General features: G+C 42.1%; 1 protein-coding gene across 4 annotated transcripts in view; it reads left to right on the forward strand.

The window, feature by feature from the left end:
• Window positions 1–26790, forward strand: part of FOCAD (focadhesin) — a 407831-nt gene that overhangs the window by 120252 nt on the left and 260789 nt on the right. For all 4 annotated transcript variants that reach the window (XM_075825910.1, XM_075825919.1, XM_075825901.1 and 1 more), the window contains 2 exons: window positions 23279–23433; window positions 24169–24273. In XM_075825910.1, the coding sequence (XP_075682025.1) occupies window positions 23279–23433; window positions 24169–24273 (260 nt within the window). The remainder of the gene's footprint in view (window positions 1–23278; window positions 23434–24168; window positions 24274–26790) is intronic.

Raw genomic sequence — 26790 nt, forward strand, 5'->3', positions numbered from 1 at the left:
ATCACCTCCGCTCGGTGTATTGCCAAACATACGTTAAAGAATTATATGCGTGGGAAAGGGGAAAGATACTCCATGTGTCCCATTATATCCAGATTACATCTGTTTAGTATAGGGAGGGACAGCAAGGAGGTCGTAGCATACCCACAATGTCGGTGTCAGCAAGCTGCTTAAGTCACTTACCACTCCTGTGTACAAAATGGCGGCCCCGACCTCCGGAATGTCTTCCCCACTAAGGGTCCCCTTTTTCCTAGCCCTAAGGTGTACTAGGGTTTCAGGGCAACACTTATGGCCTTTTGTGCAGGACCCTGGCAGTTGATTCGCAGTCCTTCGCCGTCCCCGTCCTGCCAAAAGTAGCCGCCGTCCTGTTTCCTCCAGAATTTATTCCTCCATATTTATTGACATTCTCCAAATTTGACAAAAGTCGTACATTTAACCCAAATTTATTGCATGTTCAGATTCTGCAACGGTTTTTTTTGTCTCTGAACGCTAAAACCTGTTGTTAACTGCATAATAAATGTGGGCCACAATAGTTATATTCAAATGGAAAAAAAATAAATATTTCTACCCAAAAGGTAAAATTGACTATTCGTTAAAGAGGCTCTGTCACCACATTATAAGTGCTCTATCTCCTACATAATGTGATCGGCACTGTAATGTAGGTGACAGTAGTGCTTTTTATTTAGAAAAACTATCTATTTTCACCAAGTTATGAGCGATTTTTAGCTTTATGCTAATGACTTTCTTAATGGACAACTGGGCGTGTTTTTACTTTTGACCAAGTGTGCGTTTGTAAATAGTGTATGACGACCAATCAGTGTCATACACTTCTCTTCATTCATGTAATCAGCGCATAATGATCCTGCGTTGTTCACTATGTGCTGTCACATACACACACATTAACGTTACGGAAGTGTCTAGACAGTGAATAGACATCACCTCCAGCTAGGACGCAATGTCTATTCACAATCTCGACACTTCGGTAATGTTTGTGTGGTACTTCCAGTACTGCAAGCGTAATCTCGCGAGATCACCCTGTAAATGACCGCTTACAGCGTGATCATGCGAGATTATGCTTGCTGTGCTGTAAATTCCACAAAACGTTACTGAAGTGTCAGGATTGTGAATAGACATTGCGTCTTGGCTGGAGGCGATGTCTATTCACTCTCAAGACACTTCAGTAACGTTAATGTGTGAGTAAGTGACAGCACATCGTGATCTCGAAAGACCACTATGTGCTGTGTAAATGAATGGAGAAAAGTGTATGACGCTGATTGGTCAGAATTAGTAATCGTCATACACTTCTCTTTACAACGCCCACTTGGTCAAAAGTAGAAACACGCCCAGTTGTCCATTAAGGAAGTCATTAGCATAAAGCTAAAATCGCTTATAATTTTGTGAAAATAGATTATTTTTCTAAATTAAAAGCACTGCTGTCACCTACATTACAGCGCCGATCACATTATGTAGGAGATAGGGCACTTATAATGTGGTAACAGAGCCTCTTTAATCAGACCGCTAAAGTTTATTAATCATGTTTATTTTACTCCCAGAGATGTTGACTTTTTTTATTTCGCTGCAGCAGAAATTCTTGCAATAGTAAGTGTAGGAATATTTTTTGTCACCTTTTTAACCTCTTCAAGACACAGCCTGTTTTGGCTTTCAGGACACAGCCTATTTTTTCAAACCTGACGTGTCACTTTATGTTGTAATAACTCCGGAATGTTTTCACCTAGCCAAGCGATTCCGAGATTGTTTTCTCGTGACATATTGTTCTTGATGTTAGTGAAAAAATTTGGTCGCTTAAATTCAGTATTTATTTGTGAAAAACACCATAATTTAGAGAAAATTTGTGAAAATTTGGATTTTTCTAAATTTAAATGTATCTGCTTGTAAGACAGATAGTCATACCACACAAAATAGTTACTAGTTAACATCCCCCATATGTCTACTTTATGCTTGCATCGTTTTTTGAACGTCCTTTTATTTTTCTAGGACGTTACGAGGCTTAGAACTTTAGCAGCAATTTCTCACATTTTCAAGAAAATTTCAAAAGCCTCTTTTTACAGGGACCAGTTAAGTTCTGAAGTGGCTTTGAGGGCCTTATATATTAGAAAGTCCCCATAATGCACCCCTCAAGGTATTCAAAACCACATTCAGAAAGTATTTTAACCCTTTAGGCGTTTCACAGGAATTAAGGCAAAGTAGAGGTGAAATGTACTAATTTCGGTTTTTTTTTGCCAAAATTAATTTGTAATAAAAAAAAAATTGTACCACAGAAGGTTTTAGCCAAGAATTGCAACTCAATGTTTATTACCCTGATTCTACAGTTTTTAGCAATATCCCACATGTGGCCCTAGTGTCGCCTTGGACTGAAACACCGACCTCAGAAGCAAAGGAGCACCTAGAGGATTTTGGGGCCTCCTTTTTTTAGAATACATTTTAGGCACCATGTCAGGCTTGAAGAGGTCTTGTGGTGCCAAAACAGTGGAGAGCCACCAAAAGTGACCCTATTTTGGAAACTACACCCCTCAGGGAATTTATCGAGGGGTGTAGTTAGCATTTTAACCCCACAGGTTTTTTGCTAGATATATTGGAAAAAGTCTGTAAAATTGAAAATCCACCTTTTTTCTGACAAAAACATAGAATTTTTTAATTTTTCCAAGGAATAAAGGAGAAAAAGAACCCCAGAGTTTATAAAGCACTTTCTCCCGATTACGGCAATACTCCATATGAGGTAATAAACTGCTGTTTGGACCCACGGCAGGGCTCAGAAGGGAAACAGCGGCATTTGGATTTTGGAGCACAAATTTTGCTGGAATGATTTTCGGTGCCATGTCATGTTTGCAATTTCCTGGAGGGACCAAAACAGTATAAACACCCCAAAATTGCCCCCGTTTTGGAAACTACACCCCTCAAGGAATTTTCCTAGTGGTATAGTTAGCATTTTGATCCCACAGGTTTTTTGCAGAATTTAGTGGAATTCGGACATGAATATGAAAATCGACTTTTTTTTTCTGAGAAAACGTAGAAATGTTTAATTTTTACTAGGAATAAAGGAGAAAAAGAACCACAAAGTTTGTAAAGCAACTTCTCCCGATTGCGGGAATACCTCACATGTGGTAATAAACTGCTGTTTGGACCCACGGCAGGGCTCAGAAGAGAAACAGCGCCATTTGAATTTTGGAGTCCAGATTTTGCTGGATTGGTTTTCGGTGACATGTCGCGTTTGCAACGTCCTGGAGGGACCAAAACAGTGGAAACACCCTAAAAGTGACCCCATTTTGGAAACTAAACCCCTCAAGGAATTTTCTTAGTGGTATAGTTAGCATTTTGACCCCACATGTTTTTTGCAGAATTTAGTGGAATTCGGCCGTGAATATGAAAATCGACTTTTTTTCTGAGAAAACGTAGAAATGTTTAATTTTTACTAGGAATAAAGGAGAAAAAAAATAAAAAAATTTGTAAAGCAACTTCTCCCGATTACGGGAATATCCCATGTGTGGTATTAAATGGCTGTTTGGACCCACGACAGGGTTCAGAAGAGAAGTAGCGCTATTTGAAGCTCAGATTTGTCTGGAATGGTTTTCGGGTGCCATGTCGCGTTTGCAACGTCCTGGAGGGACCGAAACAGTGGAAACACCCCAAAAGTTACCCCATTTTGGAAACTACACCCCTCAAGGTATTTTCCTAGTGGTATAGTTAGCATTTTGACCCCACAGGTTTTTTGTAGAATTTAGTGGAATTCGGCCGTGAATATGAAAATGGACTTTTTTTCGGAGAAAACGTAGAAATGTTTAATTTTTACTAGGAATAAAGGAGAACCCCAAAATTTGTAAAGCAACTTCTCCCGATTACGGGAATACCCCATGTGTGGTATTAAATTGCTGTTTGGACCCACGACAGGGTTCAGAAGGGAAGTAGCGCTATTTGTAGCTCAGATTTGTCTGGAATGGTTTTCGGGTGCCATGTCGCGTTTGCAGAACTACTGAGGTACAAGTACAGTGGAAACCCCCAGAAAGTGACCCCATTTTGTAACCTACACTCCTTAAGGAATTTATTTAGGGGTGTAGTGAGCATTTTGACTCGAAAGGTGCTTCTTAGAAGTTGTAAACACTGGGCCGTGAAAATGCAGAATTTAATTTTCTCCAATAAAGCTTATCCTGCTTTTATTCTCAAATTTTTCTTTTATACAATGGTAATAATAAAAAATAAATATTTTTAAAAAAAAAAGCACCCCAAAATTTGTTGTGCAATTTCTCCGGATAAGGCCAATACCCCATATGTGGCCATTAACTGCTGCCTGGGCACACTGTAGGGCTCAGAAGGGAAGGCCTACCTTATGTTTGCAGAGGCTCCAGAACATAAAGTAAGTTCAAGAAATGCCTCATTTAATCAAATTGCACCCTTCCAAGCACAGTATTCATCTAGGGGTATAATGGGAATTTGTATTTTTTTTTGGGGTGGGGGGGAGGCGGGTGTGGTATTATTGAGATATCAAATTAATTTGGAAAATAAATGCCCAGGGGGTATTTAAGAAATAAATGGAATGGATGTGATGTCATTGGAGTAGTAAAAATGAGATTTAACGAATATCAACAGAGGTGTGATAAAAACGGAAGCATTCTCCGATGCAGAGGCCTGGTTTAGAGGGACAGGTCATACAGTAGTGAGTGGGGGGGGGGGGGGAGTACTCCCGCGAAATGCTGGCCATGTATTATTCTGGAGATCCCAGAAGTGCTGCTAACTTCACTGCTGCCCTCTGCTTCCTGGTCTCCAAAAATCATTTTTAAAATTTTTTTAACTTGGAATCCCAGGAAAGTCTCCGTATTGTCTGCTGTTCTGTAGAGAACAAAGGCGTTATAGAGTGCCACTTGGGTGAGGTATACCGCCAATTTTTTATACTACACCTTAGATTTTCTTAGGGCACAGTAGGGCTGCAGTACCTGGTCCAAAAGATCCACCCCTCCCATGAATTGGTTATAGTCCTGGATGCACACAGGCTTGATGGTCTGCTCTGTGGCTCCTCTGACTGGAACTGGGGTGGATCGATCAGCATGCAGTGTCGTCAAAATAAAGACATCACACTTGTCTTTATATTTGACAAGCATCAAATTTTCGGAGCAAACAGCCCTGCTTTCCCCACGGCGCAGTTTCTGATCTATAAAGGACTTGGGGAGACCCTTTTGATTTCGCCAAATTGTGCCACATGCTAGTGTGCCCCTGGCAGAAAGGCACTTCAGGAGGGGGACGCTATTGTAAAAATTGTCCACATACAAGTGGTATCCTTGGTCTAGTATGGGGTGGCGCAAATCCCATACTATCCTCCCACTTATTCCCAGGACAGGTGGACAGTTTGGTGGCTCGATCTTAGAATCCTTCCCTTCGTATACACTAAAGCGCAGTGTATACCCAGACACACTTTCACAGGCCTTATACAGCTTCATGCCATACCTAGCCCTTTTATTGGGCAGGTACTGGCGGAAGTGTAATCTGCCTTTAAAGTGGACTAGGGATTCGTCCACTGCAAGGCATTTTTGGGGCGTATAGACCTGACTGAATTTTAAGTTGTAGTGGTCAACTAATTTTATACAGTCTATCATAATTGGGGTCGTTTGGGGATGGGCACTCATCGTTATTGTTGTAGTGAATGAATTTTAATAAAATTTCAAAACGGGCCCTGGGCATGGCAAGAAAATAAAGAGGGGAATGATAAAGGATGTCTCTGTTCCAATAGGAACGTATCGTGGTTTTTTTTGGTAATGCCCATACTCAATAGAAGTCCCCAGAACTTGCGGATTTCAGTGGGGTTTGTGGGGGTCCATTTTTGGGGCCTGGCAAAAAAATTATTTGGATTGTGGGAAATAAATTGCTGGGCATATATGTTCGTTTGTGCCACAATCAAATTTACAAGGTCATCAGTGAAGAACAGTTGGAAATAGTTCATTTCACTGAAGCCTGCGGTATCTACATTGATGCCTGGAGTCGCAGTGAATTCAGGCACCTGGGGCACAAAATTATCTGCGGGGATCCATGTGGAGTCAGCTGTACTTGGCTGCGATTGTGCACTACTGACGCCTACGCTTGGACGCCTACGTGGCGGTTCATCAGTAGATGAGTCACTAGACGAAGAGGACACTACAAATGTCACCTCTTCCCCACTACCAGAGTCCTCAAAGAGCATGGCACATGCCTCTTTGGCAGTATACAGTCGCTTAGTCATTTTTTTTTTCTTCTGTAAACAAACAAAGTGTCACTGGCGTTGAAAGTAACGTAAAACTTTTTTTTTATTTTTTTTATTTTATAGAATAACTAATTCCCTAAAACCAAGGAATTTTTTTTAATAGCTCTACAAAAACTCCCGGGTAACAGGTGTCAAACGCAGGTGGATGGAGTTTGGTATGTCCCAATTAGGTGCAGAATACAGGATGGTAGCGATGACAGCTGTATAGGTCACAGGACACCTGTATAGCTCACAGGACACCTGTATAGGTCACAGGACCGCTGTATAGGTCACAGGACCGCTGTATAGGTCACAGGACCGCTGTATAGGTCACAGGACAGCTGTATAGGTCACAGAACAGCTGTATAGGGCACAGGACACCTGTATAGGGCACAGTAGATTGGCTGCTGGGTGATCCAGGGGTTAATTTATATAGTTAATTATTAATTTTACTCTAACTAGCAATAGCTCCTTCTCTGATCGCTTCCCTGACGGAAGTGAAGCGGTCAGAGACGGAGACTACACTAAACTCCCCTCTCCAACTGTCATAATAAACTGTGATTGGTCCATCAGCACTGATGGACCAGTCACAGCGATCGCCGGCCGAGGACAGCTGTGGTTGGTCCTCGGCTGGCATCCCCTGTTACTAGGCTGTCTTGGGCAGCCGTATTTTGTAAAAAAGAATGACTTCTACCTGTAAGGGAAATTATGCTAAACTGTGATTGGTCCATCTGCACTGATGGACCAATCAGAGCGATCGCCGGCCGAGGACAGCTGTGATTGGTCCTCGGCCAGCATCCAGAGTTGCTAGGCTGTCTCTGACAGCCGTCTTTTTTAAACTTCCGCCGCACCAGGATGTGTGGCGGAAGTTTAAATTGTTCGAAACGTCACACTAAGCTGTGATTGGTCCATCTGCACTGATGGACCAATCACAGCCATCGCCGGCCGAGGACAGCAGTGATTGGTCCTCGGCCGGCATCCTCAACTGCTTGGCTATCTCGGACAGCTGTCTGTTTTAATCTGCCGCCGCACATCCCGGTGCGGCGACAGTTTAAAGCGTTCACGTAACTGTACGTGGAGATGCGGGAACAGACCGCAATCCATGACGTACAGTTACGTGAAATGGCGGGAAGGGGTTAAGTTACCTTCTCAAAAACTAATGGTGAAACTGTTACAAGCAACTTTGCATATAGTCATGATTAATTAAATCTGTTTCGTGTGTACAGCTCCATTTCAGGCTTATGTAACTCGATGGTTACAGGCCACAAATTAATTCTAGTCTGATCTTGCAGTCATATTCTCTTCCATTTGTCCCATATAACATGCATTTGAGTAAGACTGCAGGACTAGTGTATTCAACAGTCCGTTTTTTCGTGAGACGACCCTGCAAACCATAGCACAAAAGGTGCAAAGTTTATGCTAATCACGTTAGAAGTGTGTTTTTTTTTTTTTTTTTGTTTTTTTTCTGGGCATGTTGGGGGCGTAACAGAGCCTCTGAAGCAGATGTGAATAGGGCATAACAGGGGCATTCACCACCATAATAATCTTTATTTATATAGCGCCAATATATTCAGCAGCTCTGTACAATTCAGGGGGTACATGTACAGACATTACATAGTGACAAAACTAATTAACAATTCAAACCAGAGGAGTGAGGGCCCTGCTCACAAGAGCTTTCAATCTATATATCGACTTTAAGTGTATCCATTAAGCTTATACGTCATGAACTGTGGTCATCGGAGTTCATGACGTATTTGTTAAACACAATTATGGTCTCGGTGACGGATACATCACTCATAGACGATAATGGTATCAGTTTAGCGGATACATCATGAGAAGCTTTAGAAAAGCCATGACTTGCAGTTAAACAGATGACTATGATGTATGCCGTACAAACGTAGGGCAAGAATTTGATGTGAACAGTGGCTTAGCTTCTTTTTGTTTTGGCTATTCTTAATGTTGAGTGGTGTAAGGACCGTAACACGGACATCAAATAAAAAATATTTCTGTTTAAAATGGTACAGGAAGACCCAAGTAGATATTTGAAGCGAAAATCATGTTCTAATAGAACAAAGCAGAAATACTTTAAGTACAGTGCATCTCTGCAGCGGCGGCATGACTAGAGAAAATTACCAGCGTCTTTCTGTCTGAGGATGAAATATGAGCTTGACTTCCAGATACAAAAGAGAACTGTGTAAGACTTGCACAATGCTTTTGCTGCTTGTGAGAGTGCCAGATCTGCTTCTTTTCAGCCAAGGATAACCAGCTAGGGCAGTCAGGACGTTTTTATTTTTAAGGCTTATCTCTACCGTACAAGCACTTCACAGTGTAGAGAGGTACTTATAGCCGTGGTGGTATTTACAAGACTCTATTTATGGTTCTGAGGGTTCTGTCATCTTGCTACTGCCGGGTTGCATCTGATTGTGACAGTTATATAAAATGGTCTTGGGGCCCCAGCACTCTGAAACTTTTATAATTATCAAATCGCTCTAAATACAGTGTTTAGAAATATATATAAGTGCCCTACCTCCTACATAATCTGATCGGCGCTGTAATGTAGATAACAGAAGTGGTTTTTATTTTGAAAAACTATCATTTTTGAGCAAGTTATGAGCAGTTTTATCTTTATGCTAATTAGTTTCTTAATAGACAACTGGCGTGTTTTTACCTTATTACCAACTGGGCGTTGTAAAGAGAAGTGTATGAGGCTGACCAATCCGCATCCTACACTTAAAGGAACAGTGTCATCACAAATTTTTTTTTCATATGTTAAAGATGTTAGTGCTTTATTAAAAACGTTTATATTTATTTGTGTGTTTGTGTTTTACTTTTTCTTATTTTTACACTTTTTCTTCCCTATGGGGGCTGCCATTTTTTGTTCCATTTCTGTATGTGTCGATTAACGACACATACAGACATGGAATACGGCAGCCACAGTCCCATAGGGACTGCGAACGGCTCCCGTCCCATCCACTTCTGTGTACGCCGTCTGTGTGGGAGCTGCGCATGCGCCGCTCCCACACAGTCCAATTGGCGCCGTCCGGCGCCATTTTCCTGTGGACCGGAAGTCGCGGCTGGACAGTAAGATTACTACTTCCGGTCGCGGCTTCCGGACTTGTGCACTTGGACCAGCGGCAGCAGACGGAGCGGACGGGCCGGAGGGAGCCGCGGCGGCAGGAGCAGGTAAGAGATTTCAATGTGTGTTTGTGTACGTTTACTACTGTATGTAAACCTACTACACTGTGTGTTAGCTCAAAAAATGGCGACACACAGTGTAGGAGGATAGACCGTTCAAACCCCTCGTTTATCCCGGCACTAGCCAGGATAAAGGAGGGGGGGATGCTGAGAGCTCACTAGAGCGAGGGCTTTTTACCCAATTTTGCAATGCTGCAATTTTGGGAATAGCTCCATCTAGTGACCAGCAATGGGAAATATTATAAATTAGAATCTAATTTATAATATTTCCTGACTCGTGAAAAAAATTTGAACAATGTTTAATCACCTACACACTAAATGTTTAATTTAAAAAAAACAAACATGTTTTTCTGGCAACACATTCCCTTTAATGTTCCAGCCCAGCTTCTTTCACTTTACAATAATCACGCTGTAACAATGGGCTTATCTACATTACAGCGCTGATCAGATTATGTAGGAGATAGGGCACTTATAATCTGGTGACAGAGCCTCTTTAATAAACAAATTGATTTGCTGTCCTAATATGTATCTATATATACAGATATTTCTTATGAGCCGTCCGCTTATGGGATGGATGCTGAGGCTAAATCCACCTCATACCCCTCTTCTTTCTCCCCCTTTCCTTCCCCATCCTGGCTCTTTCCTTTCCCTCTTATTCTTCTTCATTGTATTATACTTCTAACCTTCCTTATGGGTGATCTGTTATATCAGCTTAGTTGGACTTTTAGGCTGCTTGAGGTCACCATTGGTCCTGCCTTTCTTTTTAGTTACAATTGTATATCATTGAGCATGATATGTTGTATGTTTCTGAAACCAACGTATGATAAAAAAATAACAGAATTAAAAAAAGAAACAAATTGATCCCAATCATTGGAACGTTATTCCGGATAATTAATCTATATAAACACGTATAGAAGATTATAATAATAAATAGCCACTAAACCCAAATATTGATAGTGACCGTGAAATGTCAAATATGTGTAAAAAAAAAAGTAATATTTATGATCTCTCTGTGATATACAGTAGATATATATATATATATATATATATATATATATATATATATATATATATATATGAACTTCATAAAAATGATATAAATATGTGCACGTGTTAAGGAGATATACTAACCGCTTCCCGCGCTGCGCCGCAACTGTACGTCCTGGAGAGGGCTTGCTTCCCGCATCAGGACGTACAGTTGCGGAGCGGTTTTCGGCGCACACTGTCTTAACGGACAGTGTCTAGGAACCGGGAGGTCAGCTGTCCCCGACAGCTGACACTCCAGTCGTGCCGGTCAGCGGACCATCGCCGCTGATTTTGGCAATTAACCCCATAAATGCGGTGACCGATTCCGATCGCCGCATTTAAGGGGTTTGAAGCACATCGGCAGCCCCCACAAAGTGATTGTGGGGGCTGCCGATGCTTGTTGCGGCAATCGGAGGCCAGACAATGACCTCCGGGTTGCCATGTACGGAAGTTTCGGATGAGCAGCCTCCGTCCGGTCCTCCGAGGCTTCCTGTCAGTGTGACTGTCACGTCACAATGACAGTTAGAATACATTACACTACGTAGGTAGTGTAATGTACTCTAGTAGCGATCAAAGCTGCAAGTCTAAATGTCCCCTAGTGGGACAAGTAAAAAAAAGGTAAAAGTGTTTATATAACTTATACCTTTTATTTAAACAAAAAATGTTTTTTGTTTGAAATAAGACTTTCATTATAGAAAAAAAATAAACACGTTAAAAAAAAGTACACATATCTGGTATCACCGCGTTCGTAACAACCCCAACTATAAAACTGTTATTTTTCCCGCACGACGAACACCCCAAAAAAAAATCAATAAATGACACCAGAATCTCTATTTTTTTGGTTACCACCCCTCCCAAAATAGAGAATAAAAAGTGATCAAAAAGTCACATGTACCCGAAAATAGTACCGATAAAAACTGCAACTCGTCCCGCAAAAAAACAAGCTCTTACACAGCTTTATTTTTTTACTAAAAAATAAAAAAATTATGGCTCTCAGAATATGGTGACACAGAAAAGAAATAATTTTATAAAAAAGTGATTTTATTGCGCAAACACTGCAAAACATAAAGAAACCTATATACATATGGTATCGCCGTAATCATACCGACCCGCAGAATAAAGTAAAATTGTCATTTATAGCGCACGGTGAACGCCGCAAAAATAAACTAAAAAACATTGTCAGAATTGCTTGTTTTTAGTCACAAGGCTTTCAAAAAAATTGAATAAAAAGTGATCAAAAAAATCGCATGTACCCCGAAATGGTACCAATGAAAACTACAGATTGTGCTGCAACAAATAAGCCCTCACACAGCTCCGGGGGAGAAAAAATAAAAAATTTCTGGCTCCCAGAATATGGTGATGCAAAATGTGCAGACTGTTCAAAAAGCAGATAAGATCTGGCGCCATTTATCAATGCGACATCGGCCACATATCGATAATCTTATTTATTTACCGCATTATTATACCCTCTTATTATGCCCTGATGTACTCTGCCCAGCTTACATATGCCCCCACATCATAAACTGAAATACTAGTAAAACCCCAAACAGAACTACTACCAAGCAAAATCTGCGCTCCCTCCCTTCTGACCCCTGCAGCGTACCCAAACAGCAGTTTGCACCCACATATATGGCATCGCCATACCCGGGAGAACCCGCTTAACGTTTTATGAGGTATTTGTCTTCAGTGGCACAAACTGGGCACAACCTATTATGCACTAAAATGGCATATCAGTGGAAAATTGCAATATTCACTTTGAACCATCCGCTGTGCATTAACGCCTTTGCGCACTATGACTTAATTGCACGTCATGGTGCTTGAGTTGATGTATGGAGCAGGCTCACGTGCTGAACCCGCTCCAAACGCTGCGGGTCTCAGCTGTGTATTACAGCTGACACCCGGGACTAACTGACAGGAACAGCGATCGTGCTGTTACAGAAGCCTGTAAAAAGAACAATATACTGCAATACATTAGTATTGCAGTATATTGTAATAGTGATCCAATGATCGCTGGTTCAAGTCCCCTAAGGGGACTAATAAAATGTGTAGAAGAATTAAAGTTTTTAGTAGTGAGAATTTTTTTTTTTCAAGTTAAAAAAATATATATACTTTTTCCATCTTCTAAAGTAATGTAAAAAAAAAAAAAATAATTGGTATCGCTACGTCCGTAAAAGGCCAAACTATTACAATATACCATTATTTAACTCGCACAGTGTACACCGTAAAAAAACGTAAATTTAAATCGCTAAAATTGCTGTTTTTGTCACCTTAGCTCTCCAAAAAAAGTAATATAACTTTTTGATCTCTTTTTTTTTTTTTTTTTTTTTTTTTTATGTACCTAAAAATGGTACCAATAAAAACGACAGCTCGTCCCGCAAAAAATAAGACCTCCCACCGCTCAATCAACCGAAAAATAAAAAAGCTACGGCTCTCAGAATGTTTTGAAACAAAACTTTTTTTTATTTTAACAATTCTGTTTTTCTTTGTAAAAGTAGTATAATATATGAAAAAAAACTATAAATTTGGTGTCACCGTAATTGTATTGAGCCGCAGAATAAAGTAACGTTTGGATCCGATTTTTTTTTTCCAATTTCTGCCCGCAAAGAATTTTTTTTTCAGTTTCCCAGTACATTTTATGGTACCTTAAATGGTGTCCATAGAAACTAAGACTCTTCCCGCAAGAAATAAGCCCTCACACCACTCTACTGACGGAAAAATGAAAAAGTTCTGGCTCTTGGAAGGCGGAGAGTGAAAAACGAAAATAAGAAAGTAAAAAATTGATCAATCCTGAATGGGTTAATTCATTTCTAATGAAAAAATGTATGACCACATGTTGGGTTTTTCCGTACTCGGGAGAAATTGCTTTACAAAAATAGTTTTTTCAACATTTAGTGGAAAAAATTGTGATGTTCATTTTCGCGGCCTAAATCTAATAAATTCTGCAAAAAACCTGTGTGGTCAAAATGCTAACTAAACCCCCTACATAAATTCCTTGAGGGGTGTAGTTTCCAAAATGGGGTCACCTTTGGGGTGTTTCCACTGTTTTGGTCCCTCCTGGGCATTGCAAACACGACATGGCATTGAAAACCATTCCAGCAAAATCTGTGCTCCAAAATCCAAATGCGCTCCTTCCCTTCGAATCCCTGCTGTGGGTCCAATCAGCAGTTTATTACCACATGTGGGGTATTGCCGTAATCGGGAGACATTGCTTTACAAATGTTGGGGTGCATTTTCTTCATTATTCCTTGTAAATATTACAAATTTCTATGTTTTTTCAGAAAAAAAGTAGATTTTAATTTTTGCAGGCTAATTCCAATATATTTAGCGAAAAACCTGTGTGGTCAAAGTGCTAACTATACCCTTAGATGAATTCCTTGAGAGGTGTAGTTTCCAAAATGGGGTAAGTTTTGGGGTGTTTCCACTGTTTTGGCACCACAAGACCTCTTCAAACCTGACAAGGTGCCTAAAATATAGTCTAAAAAAAAGGAGGCCCAAAATCCAATGCTCCTTTGCTTCTGAGGCCTGTGTTTCAGTTCATTAGCGCACTAGGACCACATGTGGAATATTTCTAAAAACTGCAGAATCTGGGCAATACATATTGAGTTGCATTTCTCGGGTAAAACCTTCTGTGTAAAATGTATTCGGAATTAATTGCAGCAATTAATTGCAGCAAAAAAAATGGTGTCAATTTCACCTCTACATTGATTTAATTCCTGTGAAACGTCTAAAGGGTTAAAACACTTTGTGAATGCGGATTCGAATAACTTGAGGGGTGCAGTTTTCAAAATGGGGTGATTTATGGGGATTTTCTAATATATAAGGCCCTCAAAGCCACTTCAGAACTGAACTGGTCCCTGAAAAAATAGGCTTTTGAAATTTTCTTTAAAATATGAGAAATTGCTGCTAAAGTTCTAAGCCTTGTAACATCCTAGAAAAATAAAAGGACGTTCAAAAAACAATGCAAACTTAAAGTAGACATATGGAAAATGTTAACTAGTACTATTTTGTGTGGTATTATCTGTTTTACAAGCAGATACGTTTACATTTAATAAAAATGCGAATTTTCTCAATTGTGGTGTTTTTCAGGAATAAATATCAAATTTATCGACCAAATTTTTTTTACTAACCTGAAGTACAATATGTCACGAGAAAATAATCTCAATCTCTTGGATAAGTAAAAGCATTCCGAAGTTATTACTACATAAAGTAACACTTCAGATTTGAAAAAATCGGCTGGGTCCTGAAGGGGTTTACATCCCCTTAAGTTATACATAAATATAAAACGTATGTATGAATATAAAATGGATTAAATATATACAAATCAAACCTCATCATACCAGTGCTAGTGAAGGTGAAAAGTAAGGACAAAGTGAAAGAAAAATACATATATAAAATGTGCAAAAAAAATGTGAAAAATATGTTTATAAGTAGACAATTCTTATACAAATAAAAGTGAATGTCAATAATATAGAATAAGAATATTAATATAATCTTGATAATTTACAACTGAAACAGGAGTCAGACACTATTTAGCAATGATATCAATATTTTTCTAATTTTTTATTTAAAGTTTAAACAATGAGGAAATATAAAATATATACAGAGGATCCAAAAGCATGATTGGACTGTACAAGTGCCACATAAATACGCCAATAAATACCACAGCAATGTCAGAGTGATTGATACATACATGTACGGTTAGAAGTGCATGGTAAGAGGCAGGTTACACCGCGTCTAGAGAAAGGGGGAAGCGATGCTGTTGAATATAGCTTTAGCAACCCATGTAAAGGCAAGAGAGGTAAGTCCCCAACAAAGTTATATGACCTGGTGTGCCTTACCCATAGATGTCAAGAGTGTTCAAGTGGCCCAAAGGAATGGAAGCGCCTCTAAAAATATGTTTTATGAAATCATCCACATTATCCAACGTCACCTTTTAGTCCTATATGGTGAAGATCACTTGCTCACATATCCTACTGAGAAAAATGTAAAGTATAACAAGAAGAAAATTAGAATATATAATGTTCGGATACAGTCCATCACTCATGATAACATAGATTTAAGTCCAATGAAAACACCCATGCTAATGTCCACAGCCCTACCACAACAAGAATGCAGCCTTACGTGGGGGAATTAATAAGTGGCCCCCTATATATACGCCCCATGAACAAACCTACCTCTCGGAGTCCTACCCACCCAAAAATATGTACTATTAAAGAACCACAAGAATTATTGAACAATATTCCCATACATGTTATATTATTATATCGTACTAGTTATTAAATATTAATTTATTTTCAAAGTTATTTTCAAGCAGATCATATACAAGATCATATAATGCTCACAAATATGATGAAAAAGCAAATCTTTCATTTAGCCCCATTGGTGAAATCGTTCTGAGTACGGTAATCCATTTGCATTCAATCTTCAATTGCTTTTGCATCATATTCCCTCCTCTGGATCCCAGGGTAACGTGATCAACACCCCTCACTTGTAATTTGCTCCATTGGCCATGATGGAATTCTCTAAAATGTTTCGCTACCGGTTTTAGCTTTCTTATTTTATATTATTGCATCGATCCTTTTTATATCCCCGATATGTTCTTGAATTCGAACTCGCAATTCCCTCAACGTAAGGCCAACATAAATGAGTCCACAAGGACATGTGAGGTGTAACGTCCATGACTGTCGACCGTCGTTCAGACTTACCATCTGACCTCTCCGGCCATGGACGTCTGTGTTCCCGGAGGCATCTCACTTCCGGGGTCTGTGACGGGTTCTCACACGGCACGTGCGTCCGCCTGCGCGTGCACAGCCTTAAAGGGCCAGTACGCGTCCAACTGTCTATTATCTGTAATTAGCCCAGAGTGCTGCTGGATTGTAAAAAGGGCTCTGCCCACTAGTTCCTTGCCTGAGCGTTTTTGTATACCTAAAGTTTGTCTTGCATATGGTCTCCCAGTGTTTTCCAGTTCGCAGTGTTACCCGTTACTGCTGCCTGTATCCTGTTTCCCATGCTATCGTATCTACTGTGCCATCTACAGTGAGAATCAAGTCGTGTCTTCCGCTGCATCTACTGTGCCATCTACGGTGAAAATCAAGTTGTCTCCGCTACTGTCTACATTGCCTCAGGTACCTTTTCTGAACTATAGATATTGTTTTGTACCTAGTTGGCCAGCTTTTATCCCGCTACGCGGTACAGCCCAGTGGGTCCACACCCCGCACCGTGACCGTACGCTCAAGCCATGGACCCCAGGGTATGTCTCCCTCCCAAGCCAATCAGGCTGACATGCAGGATCTGCGAGCACATCAGCATCAACTTCTTGTGGCAGTAGACTCCATGGCACTGCAGCTAGGGGCGCTAGCTACTTCCTTCACTGCTCCTATTCAAGCTCCTCTGATCAACGCTCCTGCTACACCTCCTGGCAGCTCTGGTTCAGATCCTCGGTTCTCACTGGCATTGCCATCTCGGTTCCATGGAGATGCAAGTTCGTGCAGGGGGTTTCTGAACCAATGCCATATCCACTTCACTCTGCACGCCAGAGCATTTCCTTCAGATGGAGCCAGGATCACCTTCATTATGTCTCTACTTGCCGGCAAGGCCATGGCGTGGGCGAATCCAATCTTGAGTCTCGGTTCCCTGTCGTTTCCGATTTCCAAGGGTTCATGCGGTTGTTCCGTACCGTATTCGAAGAGCCTGGACGAGTCTCATCGGCAGCCACGGCTATCTTTAACCTTCGCCAGGAGGACGCCTCCGTTGGCGAATACACCAGCCAGTTCCGGACCCGGGCATGAGAATTGTCCTGCAACAATGAGGCCTTGGTATCATCCTTCTGGCATGGCCTATCGCCCGAGATCAAGGACAAACTTGCTGCTCGAGATCTACAAGCTGCCTTGGACGACCTGATTCTACTTGCTACTCAAGTGGACATAAGGCTCAGAGAGAGATCTCAAGAGGTTCGACAGGAGAGACTGCTTCCTAGACTGGCGCCCAACCTCCAGCAACCCCTCTTGCCGCCACCTTCTGCTCCGCCCGAGGTTCCGATGCAGGTGGATCCGCTTAAACTGTCTGCTCAAGAGAAACTGCGCAGGCGCACCTCTGGACTCTGTTTATATTGCGGCCTCGCTGGCCATGTCGTGCGTCTGTGTTTTCAGAAACCAAAAAAACCCCAACGCCTAGGATTGGTTGGAGAGACAACCCTGGGCGATACTGCATTTAATAGAGAACTCTCTTCCAAACTGCTCATTCCTGTGACCATCGTCGCTGGCGAGAGGCCCCATCCGGTCTCTGCCTACCTTGACTCTGGCTTTGCAGACTATTTCATCTGCCAAGACCTTATGGATCTTCTTCAGTTGCCTACTGTTCTGTTGGAAAGGCAAGACTGTGGTATGTGGCTACTACTCCAAGCTGTTTTCTCCCGCAGAGCGCAACTACTCAATTGGGGATTGGGAGTTACTGGCCATCAAGCTGACCCTGCAGGAGTGGAGACACCTACTGGAAGGCGCAGCTCATCCTATCCTGGTCTTCATGGACCACAAGAACCTCACCTATCTACAGACGGCTCAATGGCTAAATCCTCGTCAAGCCAGGTGGTCGTTGTTCTTTGCTCGGTTCCAGTTTGAACTCCACCGACCTGCCGACAGGAATGTGAGGGCTGATGTCTTGTCTTGGTCTTTTGAAACAGAGGACACTGTGGAGTCCCCACAGAATATTATTGATCCTTCCTCCTTCTTCTCTGTTAACCCTCTGCAAGTTAGAGACATTGCTTCGGGAAGGATTTTTGTACGTCTGGCAGACCGAGGAAGAATCCTTCGCTGGGGTTAGTCTTCCAAGCTGGCAGGTCACGCGGGTGTCCGTAAGACCTGAGACCTAATTGCCCGTCCGTTCTGGTGGCCCACGCTGCCCAAAGACGTCATGGACTTTGTCTCCTGTACCGTGTGTGCAGCAAACAAAGTTTCCCACTCCAGACCAGCCGGTCTGCTCCAACCACTGCCTGTGCCCGATGCCCCCTGGCAGCATGTTGCTATGGACTTTGTCACAGATCTGCCTCTCTCTGCGGGATGCAGTGTGATCTGGGTGATGGTGTATCGATTTTCTAAAATGGCTCATTTTGTTCCCCTGACTGGCCTGCCTTCTGCTGCTCGATTGGTCGACTTCTTCATTCAACACCTCTTCCGTCTGCATGGCTTGCCCCTGTATATGGTCTCGGATCGAGGGGTCCAGTTCACCACGAAGTTCTGGAGAGCACTCTGCGGCCTCCTCGGTGTAAAGTTGGACTTCTCCTCGGCTTATCATCTTCAGTGCAATGGACAAGTTGAAAGGGTTAACCAGATTATGGAGAACTATCTACGGCACTTTTTCTCCAGACGGCATGATGACTGGGTGCAGCTGCTTCCATGAGCGGAGTTCTCCTATAATAACCATACTTGTGAGTCCACCACCTCCAGTCCGTTCTTCATAGTCAATGGCCAACATCCTCGTATACCTCTTCCTGTCTCTACTATGTCCCATGTGCCTGCAGCTGACTCTACCTTCAGGAACTTCCTGCAGATATGGCAACAGACACGATCTTCTATTCTGCTGGCAGTGGACCGCATGAAGAGAAAGGCACACTAGAAGAGGTGATCCTCCCCAGTTTCTTCCAGGTACGAAGGTCTGGCTGTCTTCCAAGAATATCCGGCTGACTGTGCCATCTTGCAAGTTTGCTCCCAGGTTCCTCGGACCCTTTGAGATTTTGCTAAAAATCAATCCTGTGTCTTACAAGCTTCGGCTGCCTCCTACCCTCAAGATCCCGAACTCCTTCCATGTCTACTTGCTGAAGCCCGTGGTCCTGAACCAATACTCCAGGACTCCTAGTTCCGCAGTGGCTCCTGGCGGCTCATCAGGGACTATCGAAGTGAGGGAGATCCTGGCCACCAAGAAAGTGGGAGGAAGGACGTTTTATCTGGTGGATTGGAGGGGATTTGGTCCAGAAGAGAGGTCTTGGGAGCCAGAGGAGAACATCGATGTCCCTGTCCTCGTGAACAGATTTCTCTCTCCCACTCTGGCCCCAAGAAGAGGGGGCGTAAGAGGGGGGAATACTGTAACATCCATGGCTGCGGACCGTCGTTCAGACTTACCATCTGACGGCTCCGGCCATGGATGTCTGTGTTCCCGGCGATCTCTCCCTCCAGGGAGACGCCGGCACTCACGTCCGGGTTCTGTGACTGGTTCCCGCAGGGCGCACCCGCCCGTGCACGGCCCTAAAGGGCCAGTACGCATCCAGCTGTCTATTATCAGTAATTAGCCAAGAATGCTGCTGGACTATAAAAAGGGCTACATGCGAAACGCGCGTCGGGGCGCTACTTCACATCCTGGGTCATACCAACACTCTCCTAAACATTGGGTATGTACATTAGCTGGGCTTAGCCAGGTTCTATGTTATATATCTAATGCACTAGTCACTTTAAGTAAGCATAAGCTTCTACACTGAGCTTCCTACACTTTGTTTCTGTGCTATCCTTACTTATGCCTACATATGTAGATACATCCCATATTGGAGTTAACATTAATCTAACCACTCATGCTATATACAATTGTGTGTACATATTTTTGATTAATGTATATATTGGTGATCCAGATACAGATTTGTTTTAGATTCTCTGTTTTTGTTATTAATAAAGATTGTCTATTTTTCATACTCCATAACTATGGACTCTTTTGTTCTCTAGTTTGTATATTTCATTGTTAGAGTCCTTATCTCTAATAACTTGAGTGGGTGGTTGAGATTTGCTTCCCACCCAGATACCTGTGTGTCCTGTGAGACTTTTTGTCTCATTATAAAGTGAAATATGTCCGATTTGAAAAATGGGCTCTGAGCCTTAAGGCCAAAACATGGCTCCGTCCTTAAGGGGTTAAAGCAAAGTATAAGTGAAATTTACAAATTAAATTTTTTGACAGAAAATCCATTTTATTCCAGTTTTTTCTGTAAAACAGAAGGTTTTGCCAGAAAAACGCAACTCAATATTTATTGCCCAGATTCTGCAGTTTAGTTTTTAGAAATATCTCACATGTGGCCCAAGTGTGGTCATGGACTGAAGCACCGGCCTCAGAAGCAAAGGAGCACCTAGAGGATTTTGAGGCCTCCTTTTTATTAGGCACCATGTCCGGTTTGAAGAGGAGGTGTGGTGCCAAAACAGTGGAAACACCCAAAAAGTTACTCTATTTAGCAAACTACACCCCTCAAGGAACTTATCGAGGGGTATAGTGGGCATTTAGATCCCACAGGTTTTTTTTGCAATTTGTGGAATTGGGCTGTGCAATTGAAATTAGTTTTTTTCCCCGATAAAAGGTAAAATTTTTTAATTTTGACAGGGAATAAAGGAGAAAAAGCACCCCAACATTTGTAAAACAATTTCTCCCGATTACGGCAATACCCCATATGTGGTCATAAACTGCTTGTTGGACAAATAGCAGAGCTCAGAAAAGGCAGGAGCGCTATTGGACGTGTAGATTTTGCTGGATTGGTTTCTGGGCGCCGTGTCGCATTTGCAGAGCTTCTGAGGTACCAGTACATTGGAAACCCCTTAAAAGTGACCCCCTTTTCGAAACTAGACCCCTTGAGGAATTAAAGTTTTCATGGGGTGCATGTGACTTTTTGATCGGTATTTATTCTATGTTTTAAGAGGCATAGTGACTAAAAAACCGCAATTGTACTATTGTTTTTCGATTGTTTTTTACAGCGCTCACCGTGCGCTATAAATGACCTTCACTTTATTCTGCGTGGCGATACGATTACGGCGATACCATATGTTTATAGTTTTTTTTTATGCCTTACGTCGCTTGCACGATAGAATATGGCGACTCCAAAAGTAAGTGATTTTTTTATAAAAAGTATTTTAAGAGCCATAACTTTTTTTATTTTTCCATCAATAAAGCCGTGTGAGGACTTGTTTGCGTAACGATCTGTAGTTTCGATCAGGACCATTTTTAGGTACATGCGACTTTTTGATCTCTTTTTATTCAATTTTTTTTAGGAGGTGAAGTGACCAAAAAATTGTGATTCTGGTATGGTTTATTATTTTCTTTTATGGTGTTCGCCATAAATAACAAAATAATTTTGTAGTTCAGGCCGTTACGGACGCGGTGACACCAATTTATTAAGGGGTATGGTAAGCATTTTGACCCCACAGGTGTTTTGCTGAATTTAGTGTAATTAGGCTGTGAAAATTAAAATCTACGTTTTTTTTTCTAATAAAATGTCGTTTTAGCTCAGATTTTTCCATTTTCACAATAGATAAAGGAGAAAAAGAACCCCAACATTTGTAAAGCAAACTCTTCTGAGTACGGCAATACCCCATATGTGGTAATAAACCGATGTTTGGACCCATGGCAGGGCTCAGAAGGGATGGAGCGCCATTTGGCTTTTGGAGCTCAAATTTTGCTTGATTGTTTTTCAGGCGCCATGTTTCATTTGCAAAGCCCATGAGAGGCCAAAACAGTGGAACCCCCCCCCCCCCCCCAAAAGTGACCCCATTTGGGAAACGACACCCCTAAAGGAATCTAGGGGTATAGTGAGCATTTAGACCCCACAGGTCTTTTGCAGAATTTATTGGAATTAGGCCGTGAAAATGAAAATCTACATTTTGTTCCACTAAATTGTAGAATGTCTTCATTTTCACAAGGGATACTGGAGAAAAAGCATCCCAACATTTGTAAAGCAATTTCTCCCGACTACGGAAATACCCCACATGTATTCATAAACTACTGTTTGCACACACGGCAGGGCTCAGAAATGCAGGAGCGCTATTTGGCATGCAGATTTTGCTGTATTGGTATTTGGCCACCATGTCGCATATGCAAAACCCCTGAGGTACTAGAGTACAGTGGAAGCCCCAAGAAGTGACCCCATTTTGGAAACTGCACCCCTCAAGGCATTTATCATTTGCCTGGACAAGACAGGGCTCAGAAGTGAAGAGCACATAACATAGTATTGCTTCAGGACATCTGCTGACGTTTACTTTTTACTTATTAATCTCAAGATGGCTGCTTCAGGCCAAAAGATTGATTCCAACAATCCAAAATGGACGCCTACCATACAAGATGGAGTCCATGCAAAATTTTATCTTTTAAACATATTCTAATCACTTTCACAGGGAGGAAAAAACGAAAATGAAAATCTGAAAAAGGGCTGCAGCGGGAAGGGGTTAAAAGTTAGGGGTTGCCCCAAAATTAACATTTAGCACCTACCCACTGCAGGGACCCCTACCGATCACTAGAAGACGGTCCCTAGTCCCACATTCTTCCTCACTGCAGCCCGTCATCAAGAAGAAGCATCAATGTAGCGGAGGTTGAGCATGCACCCTGCCGCTCTAGTCAATGTCTATGGGGCTGATGGAAACCGCCGAGCACAGTGAATAGAGCGGCACAGCGTATGGACTGACATTCCATTTAATGTTCTCCTTACTGCGGTTGTGCAGTGAGGTAGAACAGGGGGGATCGGGATCCCCAATCTAGCTGTCGGAAAGGGGCCCAGTGGTGGGGCTCCCAGTGATCAGATATTTATTACATATCCTGTGGATTGCTGCTAAAACTTGATCATCGGGCAACCCTTTTTAATCAGCTTTTATATATTTATGAAGGTTATACCTGTATGTAAAATGTTGTTGATGTTTCTCTGTAACAGTACAATAGATCAAAAAGTTAAAGTATAAAGGATCGGACTGCTGGAATGGTTTGTTATAATACTTCCTGTGCCAGGGTCGTTTATGCCTATCTCTTCTTTATCTACAAAATGACATTTGACAGAGGTGGGTGAAAAAAAATTGTGTACATATCCTTAATTTGTAATATACTTGCTTTCAGACTCCGTCGCTGAATGTTCTGTGGGAGAAGTGCTGCTGTGACATCGTTGTAGTGAGGACCGCCTGTTGTGAAGCCCTGGTTACATTAGTAGAGCAGAAACATGCTGATTTCACCTATGTTCTCAATGGTGTTCTGAACCTCATCCCTTCTGCCAGGTTAGGATAGTTTTATTAATGTCTTTCTTTTCGTTAGAAGTTTAGTTAGAATACGAAAATGTTTGATTGATCCTGACATAATAAAGAAGGATTCAAGGATGTTTTTTGTTTTTTTCCAAAGCGAATGTTTTCACTTTTTTGTTTTTTATTCTAGAAGAATGATAGTTGTTTTTGTTCTTATAGTTCTATAGTTTGTTGCTGTGACGCTATATAATGTATAGTATCCGTGTAGCAGTCTTGTACATACTATCCACATACTGCCGCTATAATGCTATATTGTACATAGTATCAAAGAAGCACAGTGGAAAATGGGACCGGCTGATAAATACTGACCTCATTTTTTTTTTCATATTATCAAGGTAGCTGTTTGTTTAGCATATACCCACTGCACGATGGATTCTGTGTGTAGTGTTATACATTATCGTGATATAAAAAATTCGGGAATCTCCCACCCCTCATAGTTTATGCTTTGATGCTCAGTTAATGCTTTTTTTTTTTTTTTTTTTAATTAAGTAATGTCACATATGTGCAGTTACAGCACTGGGGACTACTAAGGGTTATATACTATTAAAATTAATATAATGTTATGAATGCCATACTTTGAGTCTCTTTTAGATTAATGTTATTTGATTTATAGTTGATATGATTTTATATATATATTTTTACTATTACATATTATGTGATACTTTATTGAATGTGAATTCTTTATTTATTCATTGTTTTTATTTTCTCAAGTAATTTACAGGGATTGGTGAAGTGTGTTTGGCGGCTGCTTCAGATTGAAGCCCAAAATACAGAAAAAGATAAAAATGAGACATACAAGAGCACTTATAAGATTTGGTAAGACTTTATTTATTCACTTAAATATGGGTTTTTAACAATAATTATTTGTTATCTCTTAGGCCCCGTGCACATGAACGTATTTTTGCGGCTGCAATTCACCCGCAAATCTGCGGGTAAACTGCGGCCCCATTCATTTCAATGGGCCCATGCACACGACCGTGGTTTCCACGGTCCGTGCGTGGCCCAGGAGCCTGGACCGCAAAAAGAACGGACATGTCTTATTACGGCCGTGTTTTGCGGCCCAGGCTCATAGAAATGAATTTACGCGGCCATGTGAACGGCCCGCGGGTGACACTCCGTGGCCGTCCGACCCGAAAATCACGACAGTGCACTTGGCTACGGTCGTGTGTATGAGGCCTTTACTGTTTTATAAAAATATTTGATCTTGGAAGGTCTTTTAAAGAAATGATTTATTATCCCATAGAATTCTGTACAACTCCTGTAGCCTGGGAGGAGTCAGATGAACTCTCTATTTTTAATTGCTTTCAATAGTACAAGCATGAGTGGTATCTCACTTTTTGCGAAAATCACGCAGCCACGCATCATACGCTGCTGACACACGGAGCTGTTATGGACCTTTTGCATGCGCAAAACGCCATTTTTTTGCGCGCGCAAAAAACGCACGCTTGTGTAAATCCGGCCTTAGGGTAGGAACACACTAGGCATGAACATTGTGGATTTTATGCAACAGATTTTATTGTGGAAAATCCGCAGCGTATTACAGTCGCAGCCGAGTGGATGAGATTTGAACAAATCTCACCCACACGCTGCAAAAAAAATTGACCTGCAGTGTGGCTTTTTAAGCCGCAGCATGTCAATTTATTCTGTGGAATCGCCGCTCCTCTGTTGCGGAAATGCTGCGGTTCTGCCGCAAAAATCACAAATGAGAAAAAAAGTTTAGACTTACCCCGGCCGTAGTTTAGGTGACGCATCTCTCTCTTCTGAACGTAGCCCGGCCTCCTGAGGTGACGCTGTAGACCATGTGACCGCTGCAGCAGTCACATGGGATGAAACGTCATGACAGACGGCCGGGCTGCGCTAAGAATAGAGGCTCGCGTCACCTAAACTACGGCCGGGGTGTGTCTAAACTTTTTTATAAATTTAAAGTGCCTTTTTTTTTTTTCTCATTTATAATTTTTGCGGCAGAACCGCAGCATTTCTGCAACAGAGGAGCAGCGATTCCAAAGAATAAATTGACATGCTGCGGCTTAAAAAGCCACACTGCAGGTCAATTTTTTTTGCAGCGTGTGGGGATGAGATTTGTTCAAATCTCATCCACTCTGCTGCGACTGTAATACGCTGCGGATTTTCCACAATAAAATGTGTTGCATAAAATCCGCAGTGTTCATGCCTAGTGTGTTCCTACCCTAAGGCCGGATTTACACAAGCGTGCGCTTTTTGCGCGCGCAAAAATGTGGCGTTTTGCGCATGCAAAAGGTCCATAACAGCTCCGTGTGTCAGCAGCGTATGATGCGCGGCTGCGTGATTTTCGCGCAGCCGCCATCATTATGACACTCTGTTTGTATGTTTGTAAACAGAAAAGCACGTGGTGCTTTTCTGTTTTCATTCATAGTTTATACTGCTGCGGAAGTGCAGGGTGTGATTTTCACGCACCCATTTATTTCGGATGCAGGCCAGCAGGTAACTAGTCTGTGCGCCGCTCTCCCTGTGTGGCTGTCCTTGCCAGTAGTTCGGCGATATTCTTGTGGTGCGGGCGCACCGCTTCCCTCTTGCCTGCGGGCACGATCGGGTTGCGCTCCGGCACGCCCGGTCGTTCGAGTGCTGGCGTGCGCCTGCGGTCCTTCGTGCGCGAAGACAAGATGATAAATACAGTAAATCCTATAGCCGTGTTTTGTTGTCTAATGAGGATTCTAAGAAAGTGCGCAATGTAGAAATCCCAACAACAATCCCATCTTCACATGGAGTGCATTCTTGTCTGGGATCAATGGTCCCTATAATGGCTGTATTCATTTTCAAAAGTTGTATGTCGAGCAGACATGGTTTGCAGACCTTAGGCCTCATGCCCACTTCATTGTTTTTCTTCAGGGTGCTAGCCGTTTTTCTGACGGCTAGCACCCTGACCCATTCATTTCAATGGGGTCATGCACACTTCAGTTTTTTTGACAGTCCCGTTGCTCCATTCCGATCCAAAGTAGAGCATGTCCTACTTTGGCCCGAGATTCTGTGCTTGTGAGGCCCATGCAAGTCAATGGGGCCGTCAAACTGAAGGCACACGGAAGGCATCCGTGTGCCGTCCATGTGTGACGGAGCCGTTGCCTAGCAACGGCCGGGCGGGCAGAAATACATTACAGAAATATTACACTAATCGGCAGCCACTTGTCTCTATCAATCACTGATAGAGAAAAGAGGCTGCTGATTTAAAAATAAAATAAAAAGCAGTTCATACGTACCCGGTCGTTGTCTTGGTGACGAGTCCCTCTTCCTCCAGTCCGACCTTCCTTTCTGACGCAGCAGCCTGTGATTGGCTGCAGAGGCCGCTGCAGCCTGTAATTG

Source organism: Rhinoderma darwinii, chromosome 1 (genome assembly GCF_050947455.1).
Source record: "Rhinoderma darwinii isolate aRhiDar2 chromosome 1, aRhiDar2.hap1, whole genome shotgun sequence".
Classification (NCBI taxonomy): Eukaryota; Metazoa; Chordata; class Amphibia; order Anura; family Rhinodermatidae; genus Rhinoderma; species Rhinoderma darwinii.